This window comes from Equus quagga, chromosome 5 (genome assembly GCF_021613505.1).
Source record: "Equus quagga isolate Etosha38 chromosome 5, UCLA_HA_Equagga_1.0, whole genome shotgun sequence".
Classification (NCBI taxonomy): Eukaryota; Metazoa; Chordata; class Mammalia; order Perissodactyla; family Equidae; genus Equus; species Equus quagga.
The window spans coordinates 117,577,567-117,601,664 of NC_060271.1; the positions used below are offsets into that span (position 1 = coordinate 117,577,567).

At 49.7% G+C, this 24,098-nt stretch overlaps 1 protein-coding gene across 1 annotated transcript in view; it reads left to right on the plus strand.

Moving 5' to 3' along the window:
- Nucleotides 1-15,437: 15,437 nt before the first annotated feature.
- CIB4 (calcium and integrin binding family member 4) overlaps nt 15,438-24,098 on the plus strand; it is a 51,233-nt gene continuing 42,572 nt past the window's right edge. Inside the window, exons 1-2 of the mRNA XM_046662777.1 lie at nt 15,438-15,491; nt 15,942-15,976. Of these exons, the coding sequence (XP_046518733.1) occupies nt 15,438-15,491; nt 15,942-15,976 (89 nt within the window). The remainder of the gene's footprint in view (nt 15,492-15,941; nt 15,977-24,098) is intronic.

Sequence of the window (24,098 nt, forward strand, 5' to 3'; positions counted from 1 at the left end):
TCACAGAATAACTTCAGTTTCTAGGTGGGAGGGACAGGAGAAAGGAGTGTGTCCTCATTTATGGCCAAAAGGATCCCAGGGCTGCCCTGAAATATAGATGAAACTGCTCAGTCATCTTAACTGGCCATTTAATGAGCCGATCCATAATTTAAAAGCGGCTTTAAGAAACTGCAAGTGGAAGGGGGCAGGGAGACACTGGGGCCAGACCTGTCCTTATCAAGATCTGAGGGGGTGTGTGTGTGTGTGTGCATAGAAGGGAATAGTGAGCGCACTTCCTTCCGAATCCTACAGGGGTTTCCATAATCCCCTTGGTTAGGGCGAGTGGGGAACCTGCTTCACCAGAACAGGCCTGGGTTCAGACTCCTGGGTGGAGAATCTCCTCAAGTGCCCCTTACAGAGTGCTCTGAACCTCCCCAAGTCCTGCTCGTCACTTAGGAAGTACACACAAGACTAAAACCCTGATGTCTACCATTTTGGGTGTTCCCAAGTCCTATGGCCTTATGAGGTCACCTTGCCTTTTAATAGGCAACACAAAATGGACCCAACTCTCAACCCACAGTAGAGGGAAACCCAGGGCTTCCTGCAATACTTCTGGGGATTTCTTCTCAATCTTCTTACTCTCTTTCTGTTGAATCTGTCCCCTCTGTCCTCCCTCCTTCCCTTCCTTTCTCTTCTCCCTTTCTCTTTTAATTTTTTTTGCCCCCTGAGGCTGTTTTCTTCTTTCTATGGAGTGTCAAGACAAATGTAAAATGCAGATCCTTTTCCTTGATTTCCCCAAAGTAGCCCTAGCATAGGGCATTTGTGACACATTTTTCCTGCATATGATTGGGAGAGCTGTGTTGCATCTTAGCACAGAAAACACCTTAAAGTTGAACATCAGATATTTCCTTGGCCACGCCCCTCCCAGCCATCTTGTCTCCTTGAGGCCCAGTCACCACCATGTTTCCAGGCCTCTCTCTCACACACACACACACACACACACAGCCAGCCTCCCATAACATCCTTTCTCCTGTGAGCAGCTCATCCCCACTCCGGCCCCAGACTGCCTCAGGGCCAATCTCTGCCTGCCCAGAAAACATTAAGGACCAGCTTGGAAATTACTTTTTCCTTTAACACAATCAAATTATTTGTCTTAACTCCTTCCCCTACCAGTCTCTACCGGCATGGAAAGATTCCTCATCTCTCCGATAGGAATTATGCCACCCCCTTAGACGGCAGGAGTGGCCAGAATAATTTTGCTTGTTGTTTAAATTGCAGCTTTTTCTTTCCTGCTGCTCAAGTCTAACTATAGCCCAGAGATGTTTCCATCAGCCCCACCTGCCTAGTTCCATCCATCCTCCCCTCCCTGGCTCCATCCCTCCCTTGTCAGCATCTCCCTAGCCCTGCCCTACCTCCCCAATGCGAGAGCCTTCTCCAAACAGCCCAGGCCCTTACTTCCCAGGACTTGCTGTCCCCAAGCTGGAGGACCAGCCACGGGGTGCCTGGAACCATAGGAAACCCTCTTCCCCTTCCTCCAGCAAGGTCTTAGGGGCCCTGCTCCTTGTCTGGGGCACTGTCTTTATGTGGCCGAGGGTCTCAGTGTGCAGTTCAAACCCAGGGCCCGTAGAATTCTACGTGAACAAAGAATGGTGAGCCCTGGCAAGTCGCTGGAGCAGCGAGCTGATGGGAAGCATCAGAAAATGTTCATCTGTCTCAATCAGAGCTCCGCTGCATCCTGGGCCCTGGATGGACGCAGTCAGGCTGGAATTTGGTCTCCCAAATGTTGCGCAAACTGCAGACCTGGCTCTTCTCTACTGCTTGGGCTGCCCCCTGGGGGTCCCTGTGGTCAGCCTGGGGAGGAGAAAGGAGCCATGTCCCAAATCAATATATAGGCTTCTGGGCTGGTTCTGCCATAAACTCATTTCAACTGTTGGACACCCCCAACCCCTATTTGGGCCTCTGTCTCCTTGTATGAAAAATGAGGGGGTGGACTAGATGAGGCCCAGAGACCTAGAGCCCAGGCCTGGGAGGGGACCATCTTAGCTTCGGGCAGGAGCTCATTATGGTGCCAGGAGCCAGGCCCACCTGCTGGGGGCAGAGGCTGTGCAGCCCTGAGCTGGAGGGATTGAGGCGGTGCTGGCTCCTGGCCTTTGCAGGTCCAGGATGCTGGAGTTCCGAGGGCCCGAAGGGAGGCCAGTATGGCTGGGCGTAGCAGGGGAGGGGGAGTCACTGAGGAGGAGGAGGCTGGAGAGACGGGCCGGGCCTCGCAGGTCCTGGGAGGAGTCAGCGTTTCACCTTAAGTGCAGGGGAAAGCCACTGAGGAGGTTTCCAGTGGGGGCCTGGCCTGATCTTGGTCTATGTTTTTAACAGATCACTCTGCCTCTGTGGGGAGAATAACATCCTTTCTCCTGTGAGAACATCCTCCTCCTAAGAGGAGGCCAGAGAAGAATCCAGGGACATCCTGCGGGGCTAGTGCAGTGGTCCAGGCAAGAGAGGAGGGTGCCTGAGACCAGGTGAAGCAGTGGAGGTGGAGAAACGTGCATGGATTCAGGGTATGTTTGGGGGCAGAAATGGTCAGTTGTTGTGATAAATGTGGTGGTGGTGAGGATACTGGACAGCCTGGCTCCCTGAGCACCCAGTTTAGGGCCACACTCACTAGCACTCAGGTACTTCTTTCTGGCCGCTTATACATCAGTGGGGGCTCAGCCAGCCTCCAGAGGAAGGATAGTCAGGGGAGTGAGGCTCACCAAACTTTGCTGCCAGTTGAGAAGGTGACTGACGTAAGAACCTCTTGCCTCCCTCACAATGATGCCAGGAGGGGTGGGACCTGGTGGGAACAGAAGGTGGGGAGCCTGTGGCCAGGGGGTGGTGCTTGGCTTCCCACTGGATCAGCATCGGGGCAGCACACCCCAAATGTCAGTGGTCTCCAATTCCTGAACCGTCTTCTTCAGCTGCCTATTCTCTGCAGCAGTGAGGACCAGCTCCCAGCTGGCTGGCCAATCCAGTGTCAGGAATCCTCTCTTCCGAGAGATGGTTCACACTCGACTTGGTCTGCTCCAACTCCCAGAGGCCTTTGGGCTGATTTCCTGCTTCAGGGCTCTACGGCCAGGTCTGATTGAGTCAGGTTTGCCTAGTAGGAGGGTGGGGTGCTCTTTGGGAATGGAGAAAGAAATGAGCTTCCGTGGCACAGGGGAAGCGAGAGAGCAGCAAAGAGGGGCTTGGTGTGAGGGGGTGGGCTATTTGCTAAATAAAATTTAAATCTTTGCCATGGTTTCTGCCAAGAAGAGAGAAGTGGCTGATGAAAACCATATGTCTCTAAGTAAGTGGAACGAGGAGCCCTGCTTTGGTGTGTGTTAAAGATGTGTCTGTTGGTCGTGCAATGGAAAAATCTCTATTTTAAAGAATACAATGTTAAGAGGCACTCTGAGACAAACCACATTTCGCAATTAAGTCGTTTACAAGGTCAGCAAAGGAAGGACAAAATAAACCAGCTGAAAAAGTCTTGCTCAATACCAAAATTTGTTTAAAAGTTCAGTGTTACAGTCTGAAACTGTAATGTAGGCTTGTTATATCGTTTTACAAAAATAGCCAAAAAGATGAAACTCTTCAGGGATGGAGAAGCAATTAAAAATGCGTTAAGTACTGGTGCAGATATTGTATTTCCTGGTGTTTTAAAAAAGAATAATTTTTTAAAATGCTATGTCATTTTTAACTTCTAAATTGACCCTGAGGCAAGCTAAACCCAGAGATATAGACAAACATAACTACTGCTCACTCTTTGCAGAACGGAATTCGAGTTTCTTCATCCAACGTTCAAATTCCAACATAATGTGGTTCCAACTGGCCTTCTCTGAATTTCCTCCTCTGAATGCTGCTGCTGGCCCTGCCAGCCCCATGCCCCGCCCTCTGTCCTGTTTGCAGGCTGCCACCTGCGCGGCTTCACAGGGCACTTACCTGCCCCCGAGATGCCCTTCCTCCTGGCTGTGTGGAAGAATGTTAGTCATTCTTCAAGGATATTAATTTCCAAATTCTATCCATTCCATTATCATTTCTATTTGATTCTTTTGCATGGAGATTCCAACACTTTGGTGAAATTCTCCATTTTGTCATCTATTTTTTTGCATATTAATCACGATTATTTGAAAATCAGATAACTCCAATATCGGGATCACCTGTGGGTCTGTTTCTATTATGGAGATATATTTTTGGCTCTGCTCCTGTTATATTTCATCAGAGAGGATTTATTTTGGCTTTTCTGGAAGGCAACTGGAGTATGGGAAGGCCATGCTAATCCAGCCGGGGCGGAGCTGGTTTGAAGCTGCCGCCAGACTCCGTGAAGGCTGTTCTGTTTTCTGCCCGCCCTTCCTGGAGTGCCTCGCCCTCCTGGGTTCTCACTGGGAGCCGGGGTTGTTTTCCAGGGCCCCTGCTCTTCGGAGGACCTTCAATTCCAAGTTTGTTTCCCCAGCCGCATCTTACTGCCAATGATTCCGCTCAGCTGGCCGCTCTCTCGGCTGCACTCTCTGCTCAGCCCTGCACTACCCGGTGGGTGATGCTCGTGAATTGGGAAATGGCTTCAGGGAAAAGGGCCTCAGAATTTTCAACCAACCTACTGTCCTTCTCTTCTCCCAGACATCTTGGCCCTCAGGTCCTGCTCGCCTGGATATTTTGAACTCCAAATTTTTCTCCTCGCCCCATGAGATCGTCAAAACCTCCCACTCAAGTTCTCAGCTTCTTATCTACCACTTTCTGCTTGGTTTTCGGCCTCCGGGCCCTGGGCTGCTCGCGATTCAGAGATGCCTTGAGAAGAGCAGCACCGAATGTCACCTCCATATGCTCCCTTCTCCCTGGGATTGTGACCTCTCATGTCCTGGCTGCCTGCAAACAGATGGCTTTGGATTTTGTCCTGTTTGTTCTTGGTGAGAGAACTCGTCTCTGATGAGCCCCTCTGACACACAGGAAGTGGAATCCTCCATCCGCTTCAGTAGAATAAGCTTCCTGAGGGCAGGACCTTGTCACCGCCACCACTGTGATCCCAGTAGATCTCATCCACGCCTATAAATATCACCTGTGCCTGGACTTTCCAGATGTCCGTCTTCAGCCAGAGCTCTGTTCTTAGCTCTGAGCCCCACGTATCTCACTGCCACTTGTCATCTCCTCGTGGCTGTCGCACAGAAACTCAACATGTCCAAAATCTTGTTCTTCCCCCCAAATCTGTCCCTCCCCCAGACTCCCAGCTCAGGAGGAGGCGTCTTTTCCATCCACCCTGCAACTTACGTCAGAAACCCGAGCGTCACCACTGACAATTCCCGCTCCTTCCCCTCCCACATCCAGTCTCCCTGTGTTGCCGATTCCACCATAAGATGCCACCTGAACTCATCCAGTTCTCTCCTTCTCACCACCACAGCCCTGTCCCAGCGGCTGTTCCCCTCCCATTCATTATTCAGAAGTCTCCTCACATCCTTCCCCAAAGCCAGGCTGGCCTCCTTCCAACGTGTTCGCCAGCCACTGGATGAGCAGAATGACTCCTTGAAAACAAAAATCTGATTACGTCATTTCTCTGCATAGCACCCTTCAATGACATCCCGTTGCTTTTAAGAAAGTTTTGAAGAGAGACTCTCAAGAAGCCACCAGCCCTGCAAGTTCTTCCCTGAGCCCCCTGGCCCTTGCCCTTGACACACATTCCATCCTTAGGGCTTCTCAATTCTGTCCACACCCTGAGTTCCTTTTGCCCCAGGGCCTTTGCACATGCTCTTCTCCTGCCAGGAAACAGCCGTCTCCTCTCTTGTCTGCCTCTCTCCTGTTCATCCTGCAGGTCTCTGCTAAATGTCCCCTTCTCAGAGGAGCTTCTCTGACCCCTAGACCTGGGCAGGTGCCCCTATGAGTTCCCTGTCATGGTCTCCTGTGCTCTGTTCATAGCACTCAGCACGGTGGGAAAGATACAGTTAATCACGTGATTATTGGATACATTTCTCCCCTGCTAGACTTTCATCCCCTACAGGCCAGGGGCTGTTTGTCTTGGTCACCACTACAAACCCAGCACTAGCAAAGTGCCTGGGACGTCTTAGAAGATTTGTAAATAATTTTTTTAATAAGTCAATAAGAGATGGACAAGGACAGCCGGCCACCCCCAGCCCCAGCCTCCCAGCAGAAAGCAGCGCAGGGAGCGCCGAGCAGAGAGGGCGGCTGGGATGGGGTTCCCAGTTAGCAAGCATCTGAGAGTGTGACTATAAAACTAAGGAATTCTAAATTGCTGTCTAATGCAGTCTTATTGCCGAGCTTAAGGCACTGGCCGGGGAGCCAGCAGATCTGGGTTCCAGTCCCAGGTCTGGCACAAATCACCACAACTAGCATTTTTATAATGTTTCGCAGTTTACGAGGCATTTCCACAGATACGATCTCATTAAACCAGCTTGGTGACCTCCAGCAGGCAGCCTTTAGAGGCCTGTGGGGAGGGAGGAGCCCGGGACAAGCTGGGTTCCAGACCCGACTCTGCCATTGTCTCCCCACGTGATCTCAGGCAAGTTTCCTCTCGGCCGGGTCTCCTCCTCTGTGAATGAAGAGTCCAACGAGATGATCTTTAAGGTTTGTCAGTGGCGATTTAGAACTAAAAAGTCAGGACTGCTCCAGTCAGAAAGCAAAGTGGCACAAATAGCAGGGCAGCACTCTCAGAGGCTCCTACTGGTACATGGGTGCCCAGCTGGGGGCCACGTGAAAACAGTACTCGCGTAGGCTGATTTGTATAGTGTTACCAGGGCTCGCAGTGTAGAAACCTGGACTTGTGTGGGTGGTTTATATGAGAGCCCATGCCAGGAAGCAGGAGAGAGGTGGGGAGAGAGGAAAAGCCCAGCTAGGTGAGTGTGTCCCCGTCACTTCGGTCTCAAAGGGCCGTGACCTCCCCCAGTCCTGCTGAGAGGCCGCAGAACCCCTTCCAGAGCCGTGGCCCAGAAGCGCGGGCGTGGGAGCCTTTCCCCGGCAGCTCCCACCTTCAGTGGTGGACCGTCACTCCCAGGAGTGTCACTGTCGACTTCTGGGCTGTGCTTACCGTGCTGAGGAGGCTTCTTGGTAGGCAAGTCCTGGGGCAGAAAATACAGAGACTCCTTGAGGCAACACTCTGACATGGACTGAGTTCACTGAGAACAGTTCCTGCAGCAGCGTCTGAAGTCAGGGTGGGACCTGGGGCACCAGGACACCTGATTCAAGCCCTAAAGGGGCAGGAGTACCACCGTTCCGCCAGCCCCACTCAAGAACGGGTGCCAGGGCTCTCCTTCGCACCCCCACCAGTTCTCTGCCCTCTGAGCGTCGAGGCCCCCCCACCTGCTTTTCTGCGGAGATTTTTGGCATCCTTAGCCGTTGAAAATCGGGATGGAGGGTGTCTGTCCACCTGGGCCGTTCAGATGGGGCTCAGCAGAGCCTTGAGAATCAAGCTGTTCTGCTGAGCTGTTCTTGAGCGACGGCCTGGCCAGATCTGCGATGGAGCTCCTGCCCCACAATGAGGAGGTGGGTGGTTCATATGCCTCCTCCCCATGGGCAAGGCAGGTGCTCCCTGAAAGGTTAACAAAGGGTCTGTCTGCAGGCTGGGGCTTCCAGGCCTGGCAATGGCAGTGCTCCTGGTCAGGAGACCCTCTCCCCGCCTCCCTGGTGGTACAGTGCCTCCTCTCTGTCCTTTTATAAACTCTGGACCCTGCCTCCCTCTGCCTTCCCTGTGGACGCTCAAAAGTCCGATTTGTTAAGAAACGGAAGGAACACTGGCTACTTCAAGCCTTTTCCTCTGCTGTAACAATTCAACTTTTTCCCCAGGTAGTGTGAATGGGAGACTAAAGGAAAAAAGTCTCTTATGAGAAGGTAGAAAAGAACATAAAGATTTAAATTTCAGGGTACTATCTGTCCGTGTTCTTCCTCTGGGTGAATTTTTTTTTTTTTTAAAGATTTTATTTTTTTCCTTTTTCTCCCCAAAGCCCCCCAGTACATAGTTGTATATTCTTCGTTGTGGGTCCTTCTAGTTGTGGCATGTGGGACGCTGCCTCAGTGTGGTTTGATGAGGAATGCCATGTCCGAGCCCACGATTCAAACCAACGAAACACTGGGCCGCCTGCAGTGGAGCGCGCGAACTTAACCACTCGGCCACGGGGCCCGCCCCTAGGTGAATGTTGTTAACCCCCAAGTAAATGTCACTCTCCTCTGGGGAGGAAAGGGTCTCTTTTCAAAAGTTTGGGTCTAGGTCTTTCCTTCTCTAACTGTACCCCACCCCCACCCCAGATTCGGATAATAAAGAATTTGGGTGGCTTATGTCCCAGGTTCACAGGAGGTAACCTCTAAATCTTCGGGATTTCCTCAGTGATAGGAGCATCTTCGTTATCCATAGTGGCCTGCTCAGACCATATCTGAGTTCATGCTAATGAGATGACTCAGGACAGGGCTGGCCGTGCCAGAATGACACAGAATTAAAGGGTTGGGGTTTTGAGCCAGATGATGTCAGCCCAGCCTCTGGGGAGGGGAGGGGGCAGGAGCTTAAGTTCAGTCATGTGACTGATGCCCTAGTCAATCACGTTTGCATAAGGAAGCTTCAATAAAAACCCTGGACACTGGCATTCGAGTGAGCTCTTCCTAGTTAGTGTTGCACGTCGACTGTCCAGGAGGGTGACGCGTCCAAAGGGCACAGAAGCTTCACATCTGAGACCCTCTCAGACCTCACACTGTGTGTCTCTTCACTTGGCTGGTCCTGATTTGTACCCTTTATAATAAAACTGTGGTCCTAAGCATGGTGGTTTCCTGAGTTCTGCGAGCTGTTCTGGTGAATTAGCAAACTTGAGGGGACAGTGGCCGCTTGGCCAGAAGTGCAGGTGGCCTGGGAAGCCCAGAACTTGCTGCTGATGCCTGAAATGCGGAGAGTCTGGCGGAGGACCGTGCCTTCGATGGTGAAGTCTGCACGAACTCCAGGGAGTTAGGCGCCAGACTTGCATTGCACCCAGGGGTATCCGTCTGCTTCCTACTGCCGCCTGGGGAGCCCTACGCATCTGTCAGGAGGCTCGGTCTCCTCCAAACATCGCCCATCCCCACTTTCAACCCAGAAGCCAGATACAGAGCAGGGAAACTGGCCTCGAGTGGAGCCTGGGCAGGTCTAGCATAACCGGGGAAGGTGATGTGTGGTGTGGTGAGCAGCCATCTCGCTTGAAGGCCATGGGCAGTGGGGGGTGTGCCTGGCCAGAATTCCCCCCAAATCTCCCTCCCCCACTGTCAGTGTGTCCGAGCTCCAGCCTGGCTCGTCTGGCTGGTGAGGGTCACCTGGGCCAGCTGGATCAGCCCCTCAAGTTACTCTTACTTCAGCGTCTGCCCCCTGGCCTGGCCACAGTCTTTCCATGGTGTGTGCGACGGAAGTTTATTCTCTAAAACTGCTCAAATCTTCCTTGCAAGCTTCCTCTCCCTAGACTTGCCATTAATGATATTTCAGTGTCTTCCAAGTTGAATGCTTTCTTTCCCATTCAAATATTTCGCCTATCTGAAGATTTTCTGTTTCTAGCCTCTCCGCCATAACAATCCGACTCTCCCCCAGGCTATGTAACTGGGAAACAGAAGAACTGAACTAGTCCCTTGAAGTAAATATTCAGTGGTTAAGGGTTTGTATCTCCTTCTCTACCCCAAGTCAGTATCTGGGTGCATGAGGGGGATCCCCCGGCAGTGGGGAGGTGTCCTTGGATCCATGCTTGCTTTCTGCATTTTCGCTGGAGTCCAATGAGGCATGACCATCACAGCATGCCTCCTGGGTAAGGTGCCGACATGCACCTTGGGAGTCTGTGGTGTCCCATTTGTCCCTGGTGCCTTAGTGGGCTCTCCCTCCTGGCCAGGCCTTTGCCTGTGCTCTCAGCCCCTCTCAGCCTCTCCCTGCGGCATGTGGGAGTTTCTGGGTCCCCTGCGTGGTTAGGGAAGCCAGGAGCCCTGCCTTGGTCAGGGCTCCCCTGCCACCGGGGCACCTTCACTCCGCACGTGCTGGAAGTGGCAGAGAGCATAAGGCAGACTTCTGGAGGCGTGCAGTCCCCGCCCCAACCCGTGAGCTCAGGGAAGCGTGACTCCAGCTGAGATTCTCCCCATCCCCAGGTTGTTTCTAAGCACCTCAGCGCCGCCATCCTAGGGTAGTGAGCTCATAATAGTCTGGCTTCCTCGCTGCCTTCTTCATCCCTTCTGTTCCCAGGACCAGAAGGCCTTCCATCCTTTTTCTTCCTGCCTGCCCGGGATGCCCCTACAGAGACCAGTCTCTGCATCTCCAGGCCTGCCTCTTGCCACACCAAAGGAATTTAGAAAATCCTTTCTCCAGACAGAGGGTTTCTTTCCTCCCTGCCTGGTTGCTGGAAATTCAGACAAAAATCTAGTTGATATTTGGAGCTGGGCAATGACTTGCTCCAGCAGAATCTACCCTCGTCCCCAATACTGAATAACTGCCACTGGTGGAGCCCCCGGGATACGAGACACACAGGCTGAGGAAATAGAGCTGAAACTATTTCAGAATGTAATATCTCATTTACACGTCCCTTTAATAATATTTATGGTGGGCCTAGCATGTACCAGGCACTGTTAGAATATAAACACTCCTTGAAATTGTTTTAATAATTGCTTCATTAAGATATGACTGACATACCATACCATTCACCCTTAAAGTGTACCATTCAGTATTTTTACTATATTCACAGAGTTGTACAACCATTACCATCACCTAATTTTAGAATATTTTCATCACCCCAAAAAGAAACCCTATATTCATTAGCAGTAACCCCCAGTCTCCCTTCCCCCTGGCTCTTGGCAACCACCAATCTACTTTCTGTCTCTATTGATTTGTCTATTCTGGACATTTTAAATAAATGGAATCATAGAATATGTGGCCTTTTGTGACTGGCTTCCTTCATTTAGTATGTTTTCAAAGTTCATCCATGTGGTGCCATGTACCAATGCTTCATTTATTTTTATTTTTATTTTTTGGTGAGGAAGATGGGCCCTGAGCTAACATCTGTTGTCAATCTTCCTCTTTTTGCTTGAGGGAGATTGTCCCTGAGCTAACATCTGTGCCAATCTTCCTCTATTTTGTTTGTGGGATGCTGCCACTGCGTGTCTTGATGAGCAATGTGTAGGTCTGCACCTGGGATCCGAACCCACAAACCCCAGGCTGCTGAAGTGGAGTGTATCAACTTAACCACTATGCCGCTGGACTGGCCCCAATACTTCATTTATTTTTATTTTCAAATAACACTCCGCTGTATGGATATGCCATGTTTTATTTATACATTCATCAGTTAATGAACATTCGGGCTGTCTCCACTTTTTGGCTAGTATGAATAATGCTGCTGTTAACATTCACGTACAAGTTTTTCTGTGGACAAATATTTTCATTTCTCTTGGTATATACCCAGGAGGGGAACTGCCGGGTAATCTGTATTAAAAAACAAAATTCATCTGAGTAAATTTTCAAGATCTTATTGGCTGTATTCAATAATTTATGAATGAGGCAGCATCCAATCTAGCAGACGGAAAGGAGCTCCAAGAAGCTGTACAAAATGAGAGACTTTTATAGGCAGAAGGGAGTGGAAACCAGGAAGTTACCCCATGCCCAAAGCCGGCTGGTTGTGGCAAGGTCACTTCCCTTTAGGGGACGGCAGGGGTCTATCAGGCAGATGACCTTACTGGAGCTCCTTAGGTGATCTTTGATGGACTGCTTTAGGATTCCATCTCTGGGAACGCTGAAACTGTAATTAATCTCATTTTGGTGGCATGGGGCTTACTTAGCATAGGTGACTCCATTTGGGGCCTATCGTCTTGTTTTTAACACATGGTAACTCTGCTTCACATTTTGAGGAACTGCCAAACTCTTTTCTAAAGTGGCTGCACCATTTAACATGCCCACTAGCAGTGTATGAGGGTTCCAGTTTCTCTCCATCCTCACCAACACTTACTGTCTTTTTACCTTGGGCCCATTCTGGTGGGTGTGCAGTGGTAACTCACTGTGGTTTTGATTTGCATCCACTAATGGCTAACGATATTTTGCATCTTTTCACACGCTCATTGCCCATTTGTATATCTTCTCTGGAGAAATGTCTATTCAAATGCTTTGCTCATTTTTTAGTTGGACTATTTATCTTTTTATTGTTGTGTGGTAAGAGTTCTTTATATATTCTGGGTACAAGTTCCTTTTCAGCCCTTTTTGAATTTTAAGAGACACTTAAATCAACGTCAGAGTAGGGTTTGCACTTTTAACAGTTGGTAGAGTTCATTGCAAGGTGACAGAAACCTTGCAAAGAACGCATTCCATCCCACACAGAGGGTTCATGCAGGGGCAGACCCTGGAGGGGAAGGATGCAGAATTGTCGGGACAGGCCTGGGCCTGCTCTGTTCACCTACACCCCTTTCAAAACCCCCACTGGAGTTTGAGAGATTTAACAGGCTAGAGAAGGGTAGGGATGCTGGTTGGTTAGTGTATTGAAGGCAGAATCATATGGGAGATTTTTCTTTCTTTCTTCTTCTTCTTCTTCTTCTTCTTTTTTGCTGAGGAAGATTTGCCCTGAGCTAACATCTGTGCCACAGCATGGCCGCCGCCAAGTGGTGTAGGTCCACACCTGGGAACTGAACCCAGGTCACAGAAGTAGAACACGCAGAACATAACCACTAGGCCACAGGCCGTTCCCTCTTTTTTTTTTTAAGGAGCATAGGCTTTTATTTCATGAGCAAACGAGACGGTACATAGAAAAGCGTGTTAGAATTACAAAGGGCTATGCTAATGTGAGGTCATATTCTTACCGTACTATTGTTATTTGTAGGCAATGAAAACCCCCTCTAAGATGAAATCACAGAGCCTGTGGGGGAGGTGGAGGAGGCACGGACTGAGGGTGGATATGAGGGAGAAAGAGCGAGCAAGAGAGAAAGAGAGAGAGATCTCTGTGATTTCTGGCAGATTCCCTTACCACCTGTAGAATAATTTACTTCATATTTTTCTTTAAATGGACTCCTATTTCTTTTCAATAAACAGATATATTTATAAAGGAAACTCTCTATCAAGGTTATTAATGGCAAACCTGCATCATTTTCAAAATGGAAGGAACCATATAAACAAATATAACAAAAACCAAACCGTGTTATTAAGTTCTAGCTGGAGGCTGTTGCTTTCTGGGCCTGGAAACCTCTCCCGACTTCGCAGCCTGGCTCACCTGTCCTTGCCCCTCAGTGTTCTGCCCAAATGGCACCTCCTTGGGGAGCCTCTGCAGCCCCCACCCCCATCCTTGCTGCGTTTCTTCCAGGGCACTTGTCGGCTATTTGAGGGATGTTGTTTTTCCTATGCGTGTCTGGCACCGCCGGGGCAGGGCCCTGTCTGATTCACCCTGTCCCCACTTCCCAGCTCAATAAATAGTTGACGAATAAGCAGCTAGGAGCTCTGAGCTGCAGGAATGTTCCCTAGTTTGTTTTGTTCTCCTTTTAGCGGGTGTCAACCAGGTGTTAAAGGCACACACCAGCGCCACTTGCACCTCAATGTAACAGGAGGACTGAGGGGGACATGGGTGGGAAGCAGCCCTCTGGGGTGTGATCCTCAGCTCTCTCGGCCCCCACCCCCTACCCCACGCTGTGGGAATCCCCAGGCCTGCAAGTGCCGTCTAAAATCCTACACTTTCTTCCAGGCCCAACTTTAAAAAGTAATAATATTGTTCATCCTTGACTGAGAACTCATTATATGCCTTGCTAAATAAGAGCTTTATATATACAATTTAATTTTATCCTTGCAATAATCCTATAAAGTAGGTTTTTATGATTCCCATTTTACAGATGGGGAACTGAGGCTTAGAGCAGGTTTATGACTTGCCTAAGGTGACGCAGCCAGCCCATATTCCTTTTTTTTTTAAGATTAGCCCTGAGCTAACATTATTGCCAATCCTCTTTTTTTTTTCCTTCTCCCCAAAGCCCCCCAGTATATAGTTGTATATTCTAGTTGTAGGTCCTTTTAGCTCTGCTCTGTGGGACCCACCTCAGTGTGGTTTGATGAGCCATGCTAGGTCTGCACCCAGGATCCGAACCAACAAAACCCTGGGCTGCCCAAGCCAAGCGAGCAACTTAACTGCTCAGCCCTGGGGCCGGCCCCAGCCCGTATTCTTAACCATGACATTGTAACAACCACTTAAACGCCACCACTTACAGAGACTTCTTGCCCTGCAGTCTCTCTTCTTCTAAATACTCATAACTCAGTACTATTACCTCTCTGGTAACATCTGCTCAATCTCCTTGGGGGGGGGGGGGGGGGGTGTGTGTCTGTTTGTGTGGCAAGTAGCTGTCTCTTGAGGGCTGGGACCACATTCCCTCATCTCTCCCCAGGGTCAGGCCAAGTACCTGGCACACTGTAGACGCTCCACTTGTGTCTGTCAAGTAAATCAAGGACTGAGGGCTCCTGGGGTCTTCTGCCAGACCCCATCGCCATGGAAGATAGGTGGAGGAAAGTGAGCAGCTGCATTCTGAGATAGAAATTAGCTCCGTTGGAAAGCCCCAGGGATGTTTACCTAGGAGAGCGTGCGGAAAGACGTGGTGGAAGCAGGAAAGCACCACCAGCCCAGTGAGGGCGGACACGCAGATCCTGCTGGAGGCAGGCGAGGGGGAGATGGCTTCGGGAGGACCCTCCTGGTTTGTAACACTGATGGCTTCAGAGAGAGTGGTCCTGGGGTATTTATTCCAGGAGTGTCGGGCCAGGACTGGCGGCAGCTCTGTGGTTACTGACCCAGGATCCCTCACTATAGTGGGTGGTTTCCCTCCACCCTGACCTCATCTTTGTGGAGAGTCCCTTTATTAGACCCTCTTTAAATTATCCTAATTTGATAATTAGACATCCTAATTAGATAATTTGATAACAGAGTGGCCTCTGTTCCTGCAGGGGCCCTGACGAGGGGGTGGAATGCCTCCTTCTGTGCTCTTTGCGCCCTTCTTGAGGTCAAGCTCTCTGCTTACTCATCTTTGTTTCCCTACCCCCCAGCACAGTGCTTGGGACGTGGTCCTAATCGCTAACATTTATCAAGCACTTATTATGCGCCAGCATTGTTAACTGTATTAAGTCAAACAATCCTCACAACAATCCTATGATTATCATCCCCATTTTACAAATGAGGAAATCAAGACACAGAGAGGTTGAGTGACTTGCCCAAGGTCACATCACGTCTTGTCAGCATGTGGCAGATCTGGGACTTGAACCCAGGCAGTGTGACTCCTGAGCCAACAGTATGACTCTCGACCCTGTTGTCAGGCTGCCTTTCTGTTGGCTGTTTGGGGGTGATGTCTATTAGCCTTGGGAACCAAAAGAACCTGTTTTTGTGCCCACTCAGGCACTCAGGTAGAATGGGCAGAAGATGGAATGTAGGTCACCATGGCAACGGGATGACCTGGTCTCACAGCCCGTGAGCCGTCGGGGCTGAGGTTCTGCTGCCAACAGAGAGAAGGGTGGGGTTGGCATGGGGCAGTGTTTAAGGTACCAGATGCACTGGGAGGACCTGGAAGAATACCAGGTGGGTAGATCAGGCGGGGGACTCTGGGCACAGGTGGGGCTTCCCGAGGCAGGAGGGATGAGTGGGAAAACTCTTGCCTGAAGCTGGAGAGTTTACCAGGCAGGGCAGTGGCGGCCCTTGCCTCTGCTAAACCTGCATCTGTGTAACCCAGACCAATCCTCCAAGCCCCCTCCCCTATTTGTCTCCTGATTCAGAGCCCAGGGTTTGTATCTTGTCTCGTCTCTCCAGGTCTGTGCCAACACACGCTTTCCCAAGGCCATCAGAGATCGGGGAGAAGGGAAGGGTACCATTTCCTCCTCTGCCACCACCTCAGGCATCCCTTGCCAAGGGCTGGAGCGTCTCCATTTTCCCGGAGAGAGAATAGGCTTTTCCTCCCCAGTCCCCACTCCCCGCGGGGCCAGGGCAGGGCTGGACGGAGTGGGCATGTCACCTCTCTCTGGTTTGTTGTAGGCCCTGACCTTCCTGACCAGAAATGAAATCCTGTGGTGAGTAGAGGGCCCCTTTTCCCTCCCCTTGAGCTGCAGCCTTGCTCTGAGCCAGCCTCACTCTGGTCCCTGAGTGTGGTCCCTGCTCAGAGCCACAGAGTCCTGGAGAAGAGGTTGGCACACGGCAGGCGAGACAGACCCCAGCCCTGAGGATCTGAGGTCTTGACTGGAGTTGAGTGAAACATGAGGCTTTAGGCTGCTGCACCTTTTCGGGAATCCAAGGCAAGATTTCTTCATAGAACATCACAGGGGTGGGCAGGGCCTCCTTGGGGTAATGACAAAAAGAAGGGAAGGACTTATGAAACAGGTCTGAAATCCATTTGGGCCATGCACTGGCTGGGTAAACTTGACGTGGTACTGCATCTCCCCTAGCCCTGCCTCCTTCTCTCCCCTAGCCTCTCTTTAGTGCCTGGTATGTGCCAGACACTGTGACGGCACTGGGAGTATAAGGTGAGCTATCACAGCCCCTGCTCTCATGCAGGTTGCTGTCCAGTGGGGAAGGCTCCAGGCCAAAGACACCCACCTCACAGTGTGGAGAGGCCGTCCATGCCTGCCTCACGGGGTTGCAGAGAGAGGGGCTGGCATGGGAGGCGTGTGAGTGCTTGGGCCAGGCCAAGTGCTCAACAAAAACTTGTCAGATGGATAAATGAGCTCACCAACATACTTTCGGTGGGGGTGGGGTGGGGTGAGGTTGGAGCAAGGAGACCACTTTTGGACCCTCAGGCCTGGAACCCCCTCCCCTCATTGTCTCTGCTTGGACTCCTCAGCCATTATGTTCAGCCTGGAAGCCATATTTCACACTCAGGGTTCCAGGCAAGGCAACGACTTTGTCGCAAGCGCGAGACTCCCCAGGCACAGATGGGGACTGAGGGATGGCCAGGCACAGGGAGCCACAGTGACCAGGAACAGTCATGGGTTACATTATTTCCCTTTTAAAATTAATATTTATTCGCTTTTTTAAATATATAAAAATATGACAAAACTCCAAATGACCCACAGCCTACTACCCATAGAACCCCTATTGATATTTTCTAAGAAGGAACACTTGAATAAAAGTAAACAGAATTTTAAAAAGTGATATGTGAGCATGGCTGGAAAATTCAAATAACACAGAAAGTTCTAAATGAAAAGTCAGTGTCTCCTTCCTCTCTTCCCAGGCCTTCTCCTTGAAGGTAGGCACTGTTCAAAGTTCGTTTCTCATTTAGCCTTCCAGAAGAATTTTTCATAGGTAGACCCACATATATATCCTTCAGAAAGTTTATCCCATTCATACTGTAGCATTTGCCCATTCATACCATTCTGGACCTTTTTCTGAAGTATTCACCTTGGTTAGTTTTACATAGGCACATAGACACATGCCTCATTCTCTCTTAATGGCTATGAATGTTCTCTCCTATCAATGAACCATAATTCATTTTACCAATCCTGTATAATGTACACTTAAGTTGTTTATGGTTTTTAGTTTTACAAATAATGCTATATTAAACATTTATGCACAAAGAGCTTGTCCAATAGGCGAGAGTAAATCCATACGAGAAATTTCTAGCCATAAGAATGCTGGGCAAAGGGTAGGTGTGTTTAAAACATTGATAGGTATGACAATATTGTCCTTTAAAAGAGCTGCACCAATTTATTCTCTCATCAATTGAGCATGACCATGCCTGCTCGTCTTTCCACTCCAGAAAGTTCAAGGACTCTTAAGTGGAATTCTCTGGATCTCTAGGGCTCCTCACACATGCCCCAGAGGCTGTCTAGGAGTGAGTGTTGTGGTGGTGTGTGTGGGGGGATCAGCAAAGAGAGAGGAGAATGGGAGGGGTTCAGTTTCTCTCTCTGCAACCTTGCCCCTCCATCTTCATGTGTTCTGTACTGGCGTTCTGAGAAAGATCTTCTTGGAAGAAAGCTATCCTTAAGGACTCCTCCCTTCTGAACTGCCCACCCAGGCCACGAGGTGGCCACTGGCTAGGTTCTGTTTCCCACCTCTTTCCTCCTCTATGGAAGATGACCTCCCAATAGGAAGGACATGGCTTGATCTGTGTTGTACTGGGGAGGCAGGTCCCAGTGACTGATGCTAGGGAAGGCTCCACCTCAGTCCAAACTTCCCTAACCAGCCTCTCTCAAAGCTCTCTCCAGCCTGCGCCTTCCTTTGACAGCTCCATGCCTGAGCATGAGGGGCCGATACCTGCCCCTGGGGAGCTCCTGCTCAGGAGGCGCCCGCCCTTTGGGGCCTTGAAGAACAGGAATGGGTCAGTGCTGGGGGAGGGGTTGGGGATGCCACTGCTTAAGGAAGGCAGACTGGATGATGGAGGGTACTCTGCCTTTGTTTCTCCATGTTGGAGACCTTCAAATGAGACAGAGCAAGACAGGAACTGAGGGGGACCGAAATGCCAAGATGGTTGGGGCACCTCTCTGCTGTGTCAAACTAAGGTGAGTCTCCAGACCCAGAAGACCACATCCTGGGCAGCAGCCGAGAGTGTGGAACAGCTGTCAAGAGTTTTGAAGAATGGAAGAGAACCAGAGAAGGAGTGGAAAGCTGCTTCAAAAAGGGAAAGGCACCTCATTTGGCCATTGCACTTGCATCAAGAGGGCACGGATGAACTAAATGCTGCTACATCCACCCATCAGTGGGATACTGCCCTTAGAGAGAAGGAGGAGGAGCTTTAGGTTTGGCTTGGAGCCATCTCCAAGGGATATTGTTAAGTAAAGAAAGCGAAGTGCAGGGGTCTTCCGGTTAATATGGAGAATTGAGCATCTTTTTTTCTCTCTGTTCCCTCTACTAAAAGGAGAGTAAAGGAATTAAAAAAAAAGAAATAAACCCATAAGGACAAAAAGAACTGAAGAGATGACAATAAAGGAGAGTTTCAACAAAAATTTTAAGAATGGAAAGCAGATGGATAAGTGATGCAGATAGCAGAGCAGAAAGCTGAAAGCAGGGATTGGGATGCTGGAGTCAAGCACCCAGAAAGCTGCAGCAGTCTCTGAGTGCCGGGGTGCAGGGTCAGGCGAGACCAGACAGGTGGATTGAAAGTCTTACGTGATCCCTTCTCTTGCCCTGCAGTCCACTCAGCACCCCTTCCCCACCCCAGCAGAAGACAGGAGCTTACCATCTGGGGAGAGTGGAGCCAGACAGGCTCTGACTCAGGGCCACCAGGCACAATGACAAGCAGGGATGAGCTTCCGGTCTGCTTTTAGAGCCTCGCTCATTATGTATGCATTGAAAGCAAAAGGACACTAGGTATTTGAGAAAAGAATTTTAAAAAGCCTACATTAAGTCATATTATAACAACATTTCAGAATGCCAGAGATAATGAGATGCTCCTAAAAACTTCCGTAGAGAAAAAAACCAACACATACACAGGATCAGGAATCAGAATGGTTTGGACTTGTGTTGGAAGACAGGACTATTTTTTCCTTCAAAAGTCTAAGGAAAAAATTCCAATCTAGAATTAAGTCCTAGCTAAACTATTAGTCAAGAGAGAAGGTGAAATGATAATATATTTTGTTTTGCTGAGGAAATCCACCCTGAGCTAACAGTTGCCAATCTCCTTCTTTCTGCATGTGAGCCGCTGTGACAGCATGGCCACTGACAGACAGGTGGTGTAGGTCTGCGCCCGGGAGCCAGGCCTGGGCCGCCCACGTGGAGCATGCTGAACTTAACCACTAGACCACCAGGGCTGGCCTGAAATAATATTTTTTGATGTGTAAATTAAAAAAAAAAAAAGATCTCCTTTATGCACCTTTTTAAAGGAAGCTTTTGGAGGACGTGCTCCATTAAAACTAGTAAGTAAATGAGGAAAAAAGAAAACTTAGGATCCAGGAAACAAAGGAAGTCAGCATAGAGAAAGGCAAAATGAATATCAAAAATGATAGTGAAGGGAAGCCCAAGGATGACAACTGTGCCTGAAAAGCACTTAGTCCAGATCAGAATTAGGATTCAGGGATTCAAAGAGAGAGGCCTCCAAGAAAACAAAATGAACCTATAGATGATGTGATGTATATACCATACTGAGAATTTTAAAGTTCTGCAGAAAGTTTGGAGATGAAATAATGAGAGAGACACTGAAACCTGAACAAAAGAAAAACATAAGTGATTATGAACTCTGGGAAAAACAAAAACCTTGAAAGAAAGAAAATGTTATCATGCTGTATTAGGGAACTCAGCTGTGAGCAGTGGTTGAATAATACAGATAAAATATACAATAATATGTATAAATATAAAATAACGTGCTTATAATAATAATGATTTAAACACCAAATATTGATTCAGGCAAATCTTTTTATATTAGGTTGGAGTATGGAGAAGTATATAGAGAGGTAAATTCTCTTTTTTTTTATAGTAAGAGGTCACAAGATACTGTCTACAATGAAAAAATATCAACAAATGTCAGTGTCAGCACAGCATTTAGAAATACAAGTAAATATGAAGCAATAACCAAGAGAAGCAGCAAAATATTTTTTAAATGCTGCCTCTGGAGAGCAGGGGTAGAGAGGTGTGCGGAATACTGGATATTAGTAATGTTAGTTGTAAGTATTATAGTACTATTTGTGCTTTTAGCCTACTTAACTGTATTACTTTGGTAAATTAGACTGGTATATACAGGATGCTACTGTTTTTGTAAAATAAAGGGTTAAACATACATACATATGTACGCAGAGAATATCTCTGGGAGGGTGCACACACACACTCACACACACACACACACAGACAAGCCGACCATAGGTTAGCTTCTTGGAGGGGACCTGGGACTGACTACATTAGGGTGAGTGTGGGTGAATTGTCTGAAAAGTGAAGGGACAGCTTTATTAGGGACACCAAGCAGTCCTTGCGGTGGCTCAGGGAGCAGATGGCACGTGATGCTCAGAGGACAAAGCAGCCATCATGGGCTGCCACAGCCAAGTTGGGCCAGACTATGCCCAACTTGTCACTTTGTGACAATTTTCCTGTGTTGCCTTTGCCAACGTGTTGTGATTTTCCCATGAATGTGACAAAGAAACGTGGCCTGGAGGACAGTGCAGTTGGATGGATTCATCCAGTTGAAAAAAAGTATCCATGAGACCGACAGGCAGGACTACCCTGTGGAGAAGGGCTGCTCTGCCCTAGTTTAATACTTTCCTACCTTCTTGTCTCTGACGTAAAGGCCTGCATAGGACATAAAGGCCTGGCCACCAGATCTCAGATGACACATGCTGGGAGGGGCAGACCACATGTGACATACTCTGGTCTTAGAGCTGGCCCCTTCCAAGTCCAGGGCTGCCTTGGCTTGACTCTCCAAGAAGGGGTCTATCCACCCTAAATTTCTCGCCTGTGAGAATTTTCATATCTTCTTGGTCTCTGAATGAGCAGGGTCCCTTTGGCCTCAGCTCCAGGTCAGCCCTCTCCATCTTCTGGTGGAACTGCTGCCCTGGAAGTCCTCACCTTCCAGATGTCTCTTTGGGTTCAGCGCACGGGCCCTTCTGGGCCCTTGTCTTCAGCTGTGGCTGCAGATTCTGCATCTGGGGTCTGACCCAAAGAGGGCACATATGGCTTCCTTTACACCTCCACGGTTGAGTCTGGGTCAGCCTGACTCAGTCTATGCAATTTGGACGATGCTGTCTCACTCAGGGATGGCTCCTGATTCGATCTTGGGCTAAGTATGGGTCTGGGAGCCTGAAGCTTTGCTCCTAACCTCTGCACAGGCTAACATGGCCATGAGGCCACTCTCCTTTTAGCACCCCTGAGGTCCCCACACCTTCCAGTCTCCACACCCTGTCCTGGCCATTAGCTCCTGGTTCTCCTGGAGCACTGGAAAGGCAGTAGGCAGAGTGGTCACAGGCTTGCTTCCTGGAAGCCAAAGGCCTGGGTTCGAGGCTCAGCTCTGCCAATTACTAGCTGTGTGACCGTGGGTGAGTTTCCTACCCTCACTGAGCCTCAGTTTCCAGACTTAGAGAAAGCGTGATATGAGAGTAATAGAACCTAACCTCATGTGGTTACTATTAGGACAATTAGATGATCAAACCTGTGTCAGGAGTTAGGGCAGTGCCTGGTGCGGGGGTCAGTGCTGAGTATGTGGAGCTGTTATGTTCATGGTATTATCATCTCCTTTCTGCAAAGGAGGAAAGTGGCTCAGAGAAATAAAGTGATTTGTCTAAGGTCACACAGCTTGGAAGTAGCAGATCATGGGACTAAAAGCTACATTTTCAGGCTAAAGATAGGGCCGTTTATAAAATACCTGCAGGCCATACCATAGGGCAAAGGACTCTTGACTCCATGGGAGGGGGTGTAGCCCAGGTGTCCGAGCCCCGGCTGGGATGAGCAGAATGGAAATCAAGGCTCGTGCGGGAGCTGCATTCTCAGTCCTGCCTGTACAATACAAACCCGGAAGCCTGCAGAACCTTTGGGTGTCTGGGCCCCACTTGGCCTTGAATGAGAACCTCCAGGGGCGGGCATGGATCCTTTTACAAGCTTCCCACATGATTCTAGTGTGGGACCCAGTTGAAAACTGCTAAATTAGAGGGCCTCAGAGGCAAGGGGGTGGACGGGATGCCAGAGAGAGGTACAGAAATAGCCTTAGAATGCCCGAACTAGAGGGAGCCAGGGGGATCTCTGAGACTCATTTTACAGAGGGGAAACTGAGGCAGGAGAGGGGACACAGGAGGTCCAAGTTCTCACAGAGTGTGAGCAGCGAAGCTGGTCTCCTCCCCCATTTCAGGGCCTCTGGGCCCCCAGACAGCCCCTCCCCTCGTCTGGGCTAAGTGTGGAAGGGAGCCACAGCTTGGCCGCTTGGTTTCTGGCAGGCTGAACGTGTGAGTTTTTCAAATGGCTTTGACTTTTGAGTCCATTAGTGATTAATTCAGAGTTCCATTTAGAGCCGGCTGATCCATATTTGGAGGAAGAGAGAACATTTTGTGGCAGCTGAGATGCAGCCACGATTCATCTGTGGGCAGCCCACCCATTCGGTGGCCTGGGAAGGCATAAAGTCCGGGCAGGGCCCTCCTGTGGCACCCCCTCCCCAGAAGGCACTCCAGGGAGCTGAGAATCTCTCACCTGGGTGGGGTGGACCTCTGGGGGTGGGCAGCCCAGTCCAAAGAACCTGGTTTAGGGTTCTGACCCCACTTTATCTCTTCCAAGCTATGTGACCTTGGGCACACCTCTTAAACTCTCTGAGCCTCAGTTTACCCATCTACAGAAATGATCACCCCTATACCTCTCCTACATGTTGTTGGGAAGATTCAATGAGATAATGCGCTTGAGTGCACCCAGCACACAGAGCTTGGTGAACAAGGGGAGAGGCTGGCAAGAGCAGTAGGGCTCCTCCTCTTTCCCTCAGCAGTCCTACTGATCTTTCCTTCTGGGCCCCTGGGGACAGAGCTCAGGTGTCCACAGTTCCGGCTTTCACACCATTGTGTGACCTTAGGCAAGTTATTTTACCTCCTTGAGCCTCAGTTTCCTCTTCTGTAAAATAGAGATAATGGTCCCTTCCTTGCAAGATTGTCAAGCAGGTTACACGACAAATGTCCGTGAGAGTTGGCAGCGTGCAGCGGGAGAACCATGGTTGGGGACAGCAGGAGTGGTCCCCCCGGGCGCCGGCCATATGGGTGCGTGGCCTCAGAGAATTCTTAGAAATTAATAAAATTTACTGAAAGTCAGTCTGCTTTTTGTTATCACCTCATACCAGCAATTCTAATAATGACAGTGATAAAATACTCCTTTTGGCTGGGGCAGACTGCTCCTGCTGCCCCCTCCCCTTGTAGGCCACTGGACGCTCCAGCAAGGATGGCTTTCTTTTCCTCCTTGCTGTCTTTCAGTGCCCTCCGCCCCCACCCCCATTCTTTCCTGGAACATGTCTCCCCCCACTCATTCCACACCCCGCTTTTCAGCTCCCTCCCAAACTTGTCAGAGTAAAGTCTCTGGTGACAGTTCAGGGCCCCTTAAAAGGCTGATGGAGTCTGTCCTCCGTGAATATGGGGTGGGAGGGGTGGAGGATGGGGGCTGGTCCTCTCTTGGCCTGGGCAGAGTTTACTCCTGCCCTCTTCCTCTCGGTGGTCACACAGCCATTTTACCTTCTGCCTGCCACTCACAAGTAAAATTCCCTGGACCAGTGTGGGGGCCCACAGACAGAGACATCCACTATAAGATCCATTGGGA